Here is a 13,552-nt window from a genome sequence, read left to right as displayed (position 1 = left end):
AAGTTTGCTGATGTTGCTTCAGGACAGTGCTCTGACCTTTCACCTTACACCAACTGGGTAGGCAGAAGTTCACCTCTGGTATCAATTGACTCAGTAGATCCCAATAACAGAGGACAACCTGATACACATGAGGTTACTGTCAGCAGCCAAATGTAAATTTTACACATAATATTGCAAACGTCGATGACAACCTTGAAGCTATTCTGCAGTCTTTTTCAACAAACAAATTACTTCAGAGTATGGGTTTTGTTATCTTTGTAGGATGTAAGGAGAAAACCGTGCTCATTTTCAATGAGTGTCATTAACATACTTAAAGCCACGTTTTGAGCTGAAGCTTCAGAAGTGGTATAAATAGGCGAGAATACGTATGTTCATGCAGCACCATGAAAATGATGTTCTGGATGCATAGGCTGGTAAGGGACAAGTACCTCTATCCCTGCTCTGCCTGGCTAGAGGAAGGGTGGAAAATAAAGGAGATGCACTTGTGGGCCCTATCAACTACAGTGTGGAGGGAAGCCCCATTTTTTGAAAACAAAGGACATCTTGAACGTCATACAGTGGAAGGCCTCCAGACTCATAGAACATCACAGCATAGTAAAGACCCATCTAGTATGTGCTGAACTGTTATTCTGACCAATCCCTTTGACCCGCACCTGGACCATAACCTTCCATACACCCCCCATCCACGTCCTTATCCAAATGTTTCTTAAATATTGAAATCGAACCTGCATTCACCACTTCTGCTGGCAGCCCGTTTGACACTCTCACCATTCTCTAAGTGAAGAAGTTGTCTCCTTTAATATTCACCTTTCACCCTTAACCCATGACCTCTAGTTCTAGCACAGAATCTCAAGAACGGATGCAGCACAGACTATCAAAAAAATGTGCTGAATGCATAGATGCTACAGTGAAAGATAAGGTACAAGGGAATTCTATCTTTGTTCTGTCCAGATGAAGGGTCTTGATTAAAACTGAATTTTTTTTTTTTTTTTTATTTCAAAATATACTTTATTCAAAAATAAATATATACAATAAACCATTCAATAACTTTTCATCCTTTACATACGTTTCCATTATACTCAGTAAAATACCCGTGTTTATAGCCACCCACGTGGCACTCCAGTAGTTCAGCTTAGCATCTCATTGTTGAGGGGTATACTCCTCGCCCACCGACCCCTCCCACTCCCACGGGTGGAGAAACCTATACTGTGGTCCTTCCCCACCGGGCCCTTGCGGTGGCTGCACCAAGTTTCAGTGCGTCCCTCAGCACGTACTCCTGCAGCCGACAGTGTGCCAGTCGGCAGCATTCTCCCACGGACATCTCCATGTGCTGGTAGATCATCAACTTTCGGGCTGACCAAAGAGCGTCTTTCACCGAGTTGATGATCTGCCAGCAGCACCGGATGTTGGTCTCCGTGTGCGTCCCCGGGAACAGCCCGTAGATCAGAGAGTCCTCTGTCACGCAGCTGCTGGGGATGAAACGTGACACTAGCCCGTCCATCCTCCTCCACACCCTCTTTGCGAACTGGCAGTGTGCAAAGAGGTGGGTCACAGAGGTGGGTCACAGAGGTGGGAGACGACGTTCCGGGCGTACAGGAGGGCTCTGACTGGGAGGGCCCCTCTCACCGCCAGCCAGGCGAGGTCTTGGTGCCTGTTGGTGAGATTTGGCGATGAGGCATTTTGCCAGATGAACTGGACAGTCTGCTCAGGGAACCACCCCACTGTGTCCATCACATCCTTCTCCTGCAGTGCCTGCAGGACACTTCGTGCCGACCACTGCCTGATGGCCTTGTGGTCAAAGGCGTTCTCCTGGAAGAACTTTGCTACGTGGGATAGGTATGCCGGCAACGACCAGCTGACTGGGGCGTTGCGCGGGAGTGGGGCCAGACCCATCCTTCGCAGCCAGGGCGACAAGTAGAACCTGGGCACATAGTGGTACTTGGTGCCCACATACCTGGGCTCTACACACAACCTGATGCAGCCACATACGAAGCTGGCCATCAGGGTGAGGGCGACATTGGGGACGTTCTTGCCCCCGTTGTCCAGGGACTTGTGCATGGCGGTCCGTCTCACCCGCTCCATCTTGGATCCCCAGACGAATCTGAAGACAGCCCGGGTGATTTCCGAGCTGTAGGAGCGGGGGACGGGCCAGACCTGCGCCAAGTACAGCAGCCCTGAGAGCACCTCACACCTGATGACCAGGTTCTTGCCCGTTATCGACAGGGAGCACCCTCCCCACAGTCCCAGTTTCTGTTTCACCTTGGCAGTCCGCTCCTGCCAGTTCTTGTTGCACGCCTCAGCCCCTCCGAACCAGATCCCCAACACCTTCACGTGGTCAGACCTGATGGTGAAGGGGACGCTGGATCGGTCGGGCCAGTTGCCAAAGAGCATGGCTTCGCTCTTCGTGCGGTTGACCCTGGCCCCCGACGCTAGCTCGAACTGTTCGCAGGTGCCAATCAACCTGCGAACTGACCTCGGATCAGAGCAGAAGACGGTGACGTCGTCCATGTACAGGGAGGTTTTCACTTGGGTCCCTCCACTGCCTGGCAGCGTCACCCCTCTTATGCCCTCATCCCTCCTGATGGCTTCCACAAAGGGTTCTATGCAGCAGACAAACAAGACAGGGGAGAGGGGGCAGCCCTGCCTGACTCCAGACCTGATGGGGAAGCTGTCTGTTTCCCACCCGTTGACCTGGACTGCACTACGGATGTCTGTGTAGAGCAGTCTGATCCAATTCCGGATTCCCTCCCCAAATCCCATTTTGGAGAGCACGTCCGCCATGTACGTGTGCAATATCCTGTCGAAGGCTTTCTCCTGGTCCAAGCTGACCAGGCAGGCGTCCACCCCCCTGTCCTGCACGTAGGCGATGGTGTCCCTCAGCAGCGCGAGGCTGTCTGAGATCTTCCTGCCCGGTACAGCACAGGTTTGGTCCGGGTGGATCACCTGTCCCAGAGCAGACTTGACCCTGTTGGCGATAGCCTTGGACAGGATCTTGTAGTCCACATTCAGGAGAGAGATGGGTCTCCAATTCCTAATGTCCTCCCTTTCCCCCTTCTGCTTGTAGATGAGGGTGATGATGCCCTTCCTCATGGACTCAGACATACTGCCGGCCAGAAGCATAGCGTTGTACACTTCCAGCAGGTCTGGGCCCATCCAGTTCCACAGAGCCGAGTACATCTCAGCCGGTAAGCCGTCGCTTCCGGGAGTCTTACCCGACCCGAAGGAACGGATGGAGCCTGTCAGCTCGTCCAGGGTCAGTGGCTGATCCAGACTCTCCCGCTTGCCGTCGTCTAAGACCTGCGTGATAGACGACAGGAAGTTGCGGGAGGCTGTGGATTCTGTGGCCTTTTCCTCGTACAGACCGGCATAGAAGGACTTGCAGATCCTCAGTATGTCGGTCTGCGAGGACGCGACTGAGCCGTCCTCTTCCTTAAGGTTGTGGATCACAGAGCTCCCCCTGTGCACCTTTTGGAAGAAGAAGCGTGAGCACGTCTCGTCCTGTTCCACGGTTTGGACCCTTGATCGGAAGATGATCTTGGAGGATTCAGCGGCGAGGTGCTGGGCTTGCCGGCCCTTCACCTCTCGCAGTTCCTCCCTGACATCCACCCCCTTCGACTGCAGAAGGAGAAGTTGCTGCAACTCTGTCTGGAGTTTACGCAGTTCCCTCTGCTCCTGCCTTGCCTTCTGAATACCCTTGCGGATGAAGAACCTCTTAATGTTCTCCTTGGTGGCTTCCCACCAGTGAACCGGGGAATCAAAGAAGGCTTTCAAGGTTCTCCAACCTGTGTACTCCCTCTCTAGTTCCTCGATGTTCTCTGGGGTCAGCAGCTTTACGTTCAGCTTCCACGTCCCCCTGCCTGCCTTCTGGTCCTCCCGTAAGTGACAGGTGGCTCTCAGAAGGCAGTGGTCAGAGAAGAACACCGGCGTGACGTCGGTGGACCTGACCGTGAGGGACTCAGACAGGAAGAGGAAGTCGATCCGGGAGCGGGCTGAGCCGTCCGATCGTGCCCAGGTGGCTTGCGGCTGTGCTCCACCTGTGGGGGTGCCAAAGGCGTCGCGCAGCTTGGCTGTCTTCACCATTTCCCTCAGGAGTCTAGAGGTACTGTCTAGCCTGCCGTCGGCACTGCCGGGTCCTCCAGCCGCATCAATGGTGCAATTGAAGTCTCCGGCCAGAACGACCGGCTGGGTCGTCACCAGCAGCTGTGGGAGCTGCTCGAAGACGGCCAGCCGCTCGCTCCGCACGGGGGAGGCGTACATGTTGATCAGCCGGAGCGGAGTGCCCCGGTATTTGACGTCTGCTACCAGGAGGCGCCCCGCAACCACCTCTTTAACTTGGGTGATTGAGAAGTTGCCTCCCCGCAGCAGAATCCCCAGGCCGGAAGCGCGACAATCGTTGCCCCCCGAGGAACTCATTGGGTCAGGCAGTATGTGTGGAGAGAAATGGACCATAGATTCTGCCTGACATGTTGAGTTCCTCTAGCATTTTGTTTGTTGTTGGTATTTGACGTTTGGCACGTATTCAGTAGCCCTAAGGGTCCACCTCCATGCTCTGTAGCTCTGTGAAACTTCTCTGTAGATCCATGACTAAACTTCCAACCTTTCACTGCAGAAGCAAGAGAACTATTGCTGAGCCAACATTGACAGAAGAGGCAAACCAAACCCAACTGCAGTGGCCTTCATTACAAATAAGACCTCCCTCCCCACAGTCCACCTGTTTATTTGGATAAATTACCAATTCCTGAAGTTTTGGGCCTCTGAGATGACAAGCTAAAATTGTGAACTTTTCCTGCTTCTATTCCTCCTCATCTTCAAATGAATGGAATCGAAAAGGAAGCTGACTATATTTTACTCTGTACAGAGAGCAAGAGGAAGAAAACAGCCAACCAGACCACTGGTCCTGTGAGTGTCTGTGACAGTGGCCCAAACCCAGGCACTGTGAGTGCCTGTGACAGTGACCTGAACCCAGGAACTGTTAGTGTCTGTGACAGAGGCCCAAACCCAGGCACCGTGAGTGTCTGTGACAGTGGCCCGAACTCAGACACAGATTGGGAATAGAGCTGCAAGTAAAAATGGTGAAAACACTGCTTTGCTCTCTCCATTTGCAGCAGTCGTGAGAACCCTGAACCATGTAACAGTGTTCTAGAAAGAGGTGAGCGTGACCTTGACTGACCTTCTCCCAGAGTTTGCTTTAGGAGATCGTGCTTGGCCTGAAGCTTTGTGATCAAGTTGCTCCCATTCAGGTACTCTTTGAACTTCTGAAAGAGAAACGAGGGTTTCTGTGAGCACATTTTAACAGTGAGCATATAGCGGTTAGCACAATCACATTTGAGTGCCAGCTATAATCCCCGCCATTGTTGTAAGTACGTTCTCCCCGTGACTGCATAGGTTTCCTCTGGGTGCTCTGGTTTCCTCCCACGTTCCAAAGCCATTTAATTAGGGTTAGTGAGTTGTGGGCACGCTGTGCTGGCGCCAGCAACACTCGTGGGCTGCCCGGCACAATCCTCACTGATTTGATTTGATGCAAAGGCTGCTTTTCACTGTATGTTTTGATGTACGTGTGACAAATAAAGCTTATCTATCCTCAATCTATTTATCTCTTTCTGTTATGAGAGCTACTTGCATCAATATTCAGGCGCATTATACTGACAAGCTGCAGGCATTTGTCAATCACATCTCACCTGTCCATCTCCTTCTGCAGCCCAGTACTTGGATAGGGTGGGATTCTTAGTTTGGTATACACCCACTGCTTTCAACACCATGCAGTGTGTTTAGTATGTTGGTTTTAGCATTGTTGCAGCGATTTCATTACTAAATAATACTGTAACAATCCCATTGCCAGGAATGAACTAACGTGGAACTCCAGCTTGGAAACAACAACCACTCTGCAACTTACTGATGTGGGGCTGAGGGTGCTACCTACTATTCACAGCTGGCGCTCCATGTGTTGTAAACCACAGTGGCATGGTAATGTAGTGGCCAGCGCATCGCTTTACGGCGCCAGCTGTAAGATTAGGATTCAATCACCCCTGCTGTCTATAAGGAGTCTGTACGTTCTCCCCGTGACCGTGTGGATTTCCTCCTGGTACTCTGGTTTCCGCCCACATTTTGAAGATGTACAGTGAGAGTTAGAGAGTTGTGGGCACGCTATACTGGCACTGGAAACTTGGCGACACTTGCAGGCTGCCCAGCGCCATCCTTGCTGATTGGATTTGGTGGAAATGACACATTTCACAGTATGTTTCGTTCGGCTTGTGACAAATAAAGCTCATCTTTAAAAATTTCCCCTTTACCCAGCTGTGGACATGTTGTAGGATACATTCTAACTCTCAGAAGCCAAACGAACCTGTCACACATTGCATCTGATGCCTCTGTTACAGCCTTCTCCGCACTGGGGAAACTGGGTGACTGCTCACCGCACACCTATGTTCAGTCCATTGTGCCAGCTGGGACCTCCCAGATGCCAGCCATTCTAATTTCTCTTCCTATTTGCACATCAACATGTCTGCCCACAGCTTCCTCCACTGCCAGGTCAAGGCTAAAGGCAATTAGAGGTTCAGTACCTCATGTTCTGCCTGAGCAGCAAATTCTAAAACTTCTGGAGATTACTCCACTCTGTTCCTTTTTCCCTGCTCTCCCTTCTCCCTCCCCACCCCCCTGTGAACAGGCAGACCCCATCACCATATCTTCATCTCTCTCCCCTATCCCTCCATCTACCCATCACCCACACACACACTGGTTTCTCTTCCCACCTTCAATCCTTGCACCTTCTTTCTCTCTCATCAGATTCCATCATCTTCAGCCCATTGTCACCTCCACCTACCACCTGCCACCTCTTGCCTCACCCCTTCCCCTCACCTCCTTATACTGTCTCTCTCCCCTCTTTCAGTCCACATGAAGGGTTTCCAACCCAAAACGTTGACTGTTCATTTCCCTCCACGGATGCTGCCTGACCTGCTGAGTTCCTCCTGCATCCAGTGAGTTGTTCTAGATTTCAGCGTCTGTACTCTTTTGTGTCTCCAATAAACATGAATTTCCCTTTAACCTGTCTCCGACAGAGGACTTACTGTGAAGTAGAACATCTCGGTCTCCTGTTGATTAGCCCTTCGCTTTGCCATGTTGAGTTTGCTCATGTAAGTCTCGGAGGCGACGGATTTGACCGACTCCGTGGACCGGCTGTGGTGGAACGCGTCAGACACATCGAAGTCCTCCACAGTTAGCATGTCCTGCAGTGTCTGCATGGTGGCGTCCAGTGTCTTCCTGACCTGGAGGCGAGAGTGTAAGAGGGTGAACACACATGATCGCCGTTGCGAATAACTGTGGTGCATTTTTGTACACTTCTGCTGCATTGGGGTGAGGGGGTGAAGTTCAAATGGAGGTGTGAAGGGCAGGTTTTGTTTACATAGAGTGGTGGTGCCTGGAATGTGCTGCCGAAGGGGATGGTTGAGGCAAGTTTGACAGAAGATATTCAGATAGGCATGTGAACATGAAGAGAATGGAGGGACATAGATATTATGTAAGAAGAAAGGATTAGGTTAACTTGGCATTGAATTACTGGTTTAATTAGTTTGGTCTGTTCCTTGCTGTACAGTTCCACAATCTACAAAATGGTTCAAAGTAAGGCAACGAAGGTTTTGAGCAATGGACAATGATACCAATCCAACAACACTCAAGATGCTTGAGACCATCCAAACACGTCATGGGCCAAAGGGCTTGAACTGTGTTGTGACGTTCTATAAGTTAACATAGACGTAAATTAACGTAAATTACACAAAACAGGAACAACAAAATGACATTCATCATCAAAGATCCGTATCATCTGGGTCAGGTCATCGGGCAGTAGGTACAGAAGCCTGAAAACCCACACCATCAGGTCTAAGCAAACCACAAGCAAGAGAAAATCTGCAGATGCTGGAAGTCTGAGCAACACACACAAAACGCTATCAGATACTCAATATTCACAAGAAAAACATAAATTATACAATTAGATCAAAACAAAGTCCATTGTAGTACAAAATGGCCATAGTGTTGCAATATTGATAGTAATTAGCATTTTGCCAGTTGGTTCAGAGGTGAATGGTTCTGAAACCTGATGGAACAGACGCAAAATGCTGGTGAAACTCCTCAGGCCAGGCAGCATCCATGGAAAAAAGTACAGTTGACGATTCGAGCCAAAACACCGAAGGAACTGAAAAGTCCTGTCCTGCTGAAGGGTTTTGGCCTGAAACCTTGACTGTACTTTTTCCATAGATGCTGCCAAGCCTGCTGAGTTCCTCCAGCATTTTGCGTGTGTTCCATCAGATCTAAGAACCATTCAGCTCTGAACCAACTGGCAAAATGCTAATTACTACTCAGTATAGCAACACTGTGGCCATTGTGTGCTACAATGGACTTTGTTTTATTCTAATTGTATAATTTGTGTTTTTCTTGTGGACGTTGAGTATCTGATGTTATGTGTCTGTGATGCTGCTATGACCACCTTTTTCTTTACATGATTACATACATGTACTGATGCATGTGACAATAAACTCGACTTTGACTTTGTCTGAATGACAAGTTGAGAGAAAAGAAACATAGTTGAAGGTAGTATGAGGAGCTTGGTGTTTCAGCATCGCTGGGCTGGCAGCTCCTCATGTAGTATCTGCAGACTGCTCCTGCACTCCTCATTGACATCCCACCTGGCTGTGCTGATGGTCCACAGCGACTCATGATGCCCCCGTGTGAGCTACCAGATCTGTTGCGTTGAGCAGGATTGGAGCTCCTAACAACATTGTGAAGAGTGAACTCCGTGGAGAGACAAGACTTTACCTCCACAAGTACTGTGCAGCAGTCACTTCTACCTCAACAGTGTCATTCACAGAACATAAAACAGTGCGCACCAGAAGAGGACCTTCAGCCCACAAGATTGTGCTGAATCAATTAACCTAATGTTGCCTTATCCCGCCTGCCTGAACGTGGTCCATATTCCTCCAATTTTCTGCATATTTATGTCCCTATCTAAGAGCTGTTAAAGGCCGGGACTTTATTCCTTGGAGCATAGGATACTAAGAGGTGAATTTACAAAGGTGTATAAAATCAAGAGGGCCATAGATAAGGTGAAAGCATATAGAGTTTTTCACAAAAGTTTGGGAATCCACAATTAGAGGGATATTATTAAGGTGAACTATTTAATAAGACTTTGAGGGGCAATTTCTTTACACAAAAGATGATACATGTGAGGAATAAGCTGCCAGAGGAAGATGTTGGGTCAGATTCAATCCCGACATTTAGAAGATACACACGGCTAGGAAAGGATTTGAAGCATATTGGTTAAATGCTAGCAAATAGGACTAATTTGGATGGCCATTTTAGCTGGCATGGATTAGATGGGCCGAAGGGCCTGTACTTGCGCTGTCTGACTCTGACTCTTAGTGTTTCTGCGGACCCTTGTACCATGTGCCTCTCCTTCCCCATGAAGTCTGTTGGTACAGCTGCTCTGATTGGCCTGGGCAGCAGAGCAGGGCATGCTGGTAGTTGTTGCACCAAGTTCCGTCAGATGGTGTCCCATGCACAGCAAATGTTGCCGGGGGCGAGGGGCTCATTTAAAGACATGCTAGGACTTTATTTAAGACAGGCTGGGATTTAATTCATTGCAATGTTAAGACATTGGGGTGACCTTACAGAGCTGTATAAAATCATGAGGGACATAGACAAGGTGAATGTAGAGAAAACAGATCAAAAATTAGAGGGACATAGGGTTAAGGGGGGAGGAGAAAGATTCCAAGGGACCTGAGCGACAACTTCTTCACACAGATATGGAATGAGCTGTCAGAGGAGGTGGTTAAGGCAGGTACAATCACAACATTTGAATGACACATGGACATTTAGATGGATAGGAAAGGTTTAGAGGGATGTAGGCCAAACATGGGCAAATGGGACTAGCTCAGAGAGGCACTGAGGTCGGCATGGCAAGTGGCCTGTCTCCATGCTGTGTCACCTCGTCACTGTGCACAACACTTGGTCTGGCCAGGAATTGATCTATCTAACTAATCTCCTGGTCCATTCCAAAACGGTTCCGTTCAGGAAAGGTGATGGAGGAATGAAGTGAAGCAGCCTCAAGCAGCAGAGGGATTGTGACGAGAGCCTGGACGAGCATGGCTTGCACCCAGATGCTGGAGTATCTGAAGCAAGGACCAAGACACGATATCAAACTGGATCGAGGACTGAGCACAAAACCAGCGCTAGAAGAAATCACTAGTAAGGCTTACAATTGAGCACTGAACTGATGTTTAGGTTCCTTAAATACTCAATTTTTGGCACCCAAAACATGTTTATCGATTAACGGGAACACCCTAATCCCTTAAAGGGGCCGTGCCAGCTATCTGTACTCTGGAGAATTAGAGTATTTAAATCACAGAAGCTGATGCGAATGGGAGCGTCTCGTACAGGGATAATGAACGTCCAGCCTACTGTTGCGGTTGGATGAAGGAAAGCTCTTGTGAACTCCATTACACAATCTTCCCATCCTCCTAACCCAGTCAGTGCTTTCCCACCCAGCTCTCTAGCTGTTCCCCTCCTTTCACTCAACACAATCATTTCAGCCTCCCTCACCTCCCCACGTTTCCATGTTGTAGCCCCTGACTCACCTCTTCATTCTCGATCTTCAGTGTGGCCAGCCGGGACTGGAGCTGGTGATACCTCATCAGAAGCTCAGTCTGAACTGGCTGCTGGGCGCTCACCTGGCACACCTGAAACAAGACGGGCAAGGCTGAGGGTCAGTCGTGGCTTCAGCATAGGACCCCAGTCATCCAGTTCATTGCCTGTTGCCAGTGCTGCTGTTCAGGGGGCAGAGTGGGGTGCCACAGCCTCACAGTGCCAGTGACCCAGGTTTGATGCCGACCGGCTGTCTGTGCGGAGTTTGCACTCTCCACTTGCACTGATTCCCTCAGCAGTGCTCCAGTTGCCCCCCCCCCCACCACATCCCACATTTAGTTTGAGCGACCTGGGGGTTTTTCTCTTTGGAGCAAAGGAGGATGAAAGGTGACCTGATAGAGGTGTACAAGATAAGAGGCATTGATAAGTGGATAGACATTTTTCCCCAGGGCAGAAATGGCATGATTTTACTATATTTGGAGGAAAGAATGGGGGGAGTGGGGTTGTCAGAGGTAGGTTCGTTACACAGAGAATGGTGGGTGTGTGGAACGTCCTGCCAGGGGTGGTGACAAGAGGCAGATACATTTGGGCCATTTAAGAAAGATAGGCATATGGGTGATAGAAAGATGGAGGGTTATGCAGGAGGAAAGGGTTAGATTGATCTTAGAAGGTTGGCACAACATCGTGCGCCGAAGGGTCTGTACTGTGCTGTAGTGTTCTATGTTCTATGTCCAAACCCAAATTCACGTGGGATGGTTAATAAACTGGCCTCTGAAAGTTACTGGGCTATTCTTGGTAGCTTAGTATTGGCTCAGCAGAAGATGTACTTTCTTATGGCAGTTGGTTTAAAATTTCATAGTCCCCAGAACATGCTCGTATGATTCTACACTGCCATTGTAGAGAGCATCCTCACATCTGCCGTTACTGTCTGGTTTGGTGCAGCATCCTGACACTATATACGAAAAATACACAGAATTGTCTGGTCAGCAGAGAAGGATCATTGGCTGCAGTCTTCCGTCACTGCGGGACTTGTATTATGTGTCCAGGACAAGGAAGTGGACAGGAAAAATAATTGCCGACGCCACCCTTCCTCTGCAAAGCACTATAAAGCTATTAAATCAAAAATTTCACGCCATCTTAAATGCTTCTTCTTCCAGGCAGTTAATCCGATCAACTATTCTAGTCAGACCCCAGCCCCCCCATCTATTCCCTCCACCCTCCCCAACTTTCATTTCTCTGCACTGCAAACACTTTAAACCACATTTTATAATGCTGTTTACACTGTTAATACATGCTGGTAGTTTTGTATTGATGCACATTTTATTCCATATCCTTCCCTTAATTTCTAACTGTATTATCCTTTTATGTATAATCCTTTATTTGATATAATTCTTTATTCTTTACAATTTTTGAAAATTGTTATTTTTTTGTTGCATGTCGCGTCCTGACCAACACACCACAGTAAATTGCTACTGCATGTGTGTGGTGAAAAAAGTCCATCCTTGAAAATTGTTGAAATCGATCCTTACTGGCAGCCCGGCATTGACGGTAAATTATGTGTAGGCGGGTGGTGGAATTGATGTAAGTGTAGGGAGAACGTGTTATCAGGAATCAGTGTGGAATGGGATTGCACAGGCTAAACATTCCCCATAAGGAGCCACACATTGTGTGAACATCTCTGTTATCAAAAGGAAGGAATTAATTAAGTGGTCCACAGGAACTGATAAAGCTTAGGTGGTGAGTGAACGGGTGTGGGTCAATGTGCCATAACTCAGCAATGTGACAGTCCCAGAGTAATACTGCAGAAGCTGTAAGAAATGGCAGATTAGAAAGATCACTAACACTGCTGCTTTATGAGGAGGGTTAGGAGAGTTGGACTCAGGACATCAATGTTCACGACTCTCTACAGATGTGCAGCAGAGAGCATCCTAACACGTTGCATCACTGTGTGGTACAGGAACTGCACTGCGGGCTGTCAGAATTGCCCAGTACATCACCAGCCGTCATCAAGGACATATATACAGAAAGCGTACTCTAAAAAGGCCAGTAACACCATGAAGGATCCCACCCACCCTGCTCATAGACTGCTTGTCCCACTCCCATCAGGGAGGAGGCTACGTAGCATCCATGCCAGGACCACCAGACTCAAAAACAGTTACTTCCCCCAAGCCAACAGTTGATCAACACCTCCTCCTGCTAACCCACCACACTCCCACCACCACTACTTTATCATTTCCTGTCAGAGTCAGCTTATGTGCAGACACCCCTGCACTTGACTTCAATTTGTACCCAATCAGGCTATGTATAATAAGTTAATCTTATGTATTTATATTTATTGTGATTTTTTTTACTGTGCTTTTTATGCTTATTGTGTTTTTTAAACGCTGGATCAAATCTGGAGTAAATATTACTGAATTCTCCTTTACACTTTTTTACTGAAGAATGGCAATTATCAATCTTGAATCTTGAATTGTGATTATGGAGTGTAATTGCTGGGTTGGCCTTGAACAGTTTGATTAACTGACTGGCCTTTGTAAAGTCTGTGTGGAAGCCAATAAATGTCCAGCAATATATTACATCAGAACTACAGAGCCAATGTTTCAAACTCCCACAAGTAGTTCACAGGTACAACCAGTTGAGGATAAAACATTTCACAGAAAATGTCTAAGGAATCAATTCTTTTCAATTGAACCACCTCACCATGGCCCTTGCAATTTATTTGCCTACCTGCCCTGTACCTTCCTTGTGATTACAGCGCCATGTTCTGCATTGTCCTTCTTACTACCGCGATGAACGCCTGGATTTCGCAATTTGACTGGATGGAGTGATCTGACTGGACGTCGCGTTCTGACTGGATGGCACGATCTGACTGGACGACGCGATCTGTCTGGATGTCGCAATCTGACTGGACGTCGTGTTCTGA

General features: G+C 48.5%; 1 protein-coding gene across 5 annotated transcripts in view; it reads right to left on the bottom strand.

Annotated features, from left to right (window-relative positions):
• The window catches only part of srgap3 (SLIT-ROBO Rho GTPase activating protein 3), a 301,106-nt gene that overhangs the window by 82,541 nt on the left and 205,013 nt on the right, over positions 1 to 13,552 (bottom strand). For 4 of the 5 annotated variants that reach the window (XM_072280674.1, XM_072280676.1, XM_072280677.1 and 1 more), the window contains exons 8-10: positions 10,623 to 10,724; positions 7,065 to 7,262; positions 5,171 to 5,255 (exon numbers count right to left, since the gene is read on the bottom strand). In XM_072280674.1, the coding sequence (XP_072136775.1) occupies positions 5,171 to 5,255; positions 7,065 to 7,262; positions 10,623 to 10,724 (385 nt within the window). The remainder of the gene's footprint in view (positions 1 to 5,170; positions 5,256 to 7,064; positions 7,263 to 10,622; positions 10,725 to 13,552) is intronic. The other variant, XM_072280675.1, reaches the window with a different exon arrangement.

Source organism: Mobula birostris, chromosome 16 (assembly GCF_030028105.1).
Source record: "Mobula birostris isolate sMobBir1 chromosome 16, sMobBir1.hap1, whole genome shotgun sequence".
NCBI classification, from domain to species: Eukaryota; Metazoa; Chordata; class Chondrichthyes; order Myliobatiformes; family Myliobatidae; genus Mobula; species Mobula birostris.
The sequence above is the reverse complement of the archived record's forward strand: the minus strand, read 5'-3'. Positions and strand labels throughout refer to the sequence as shown.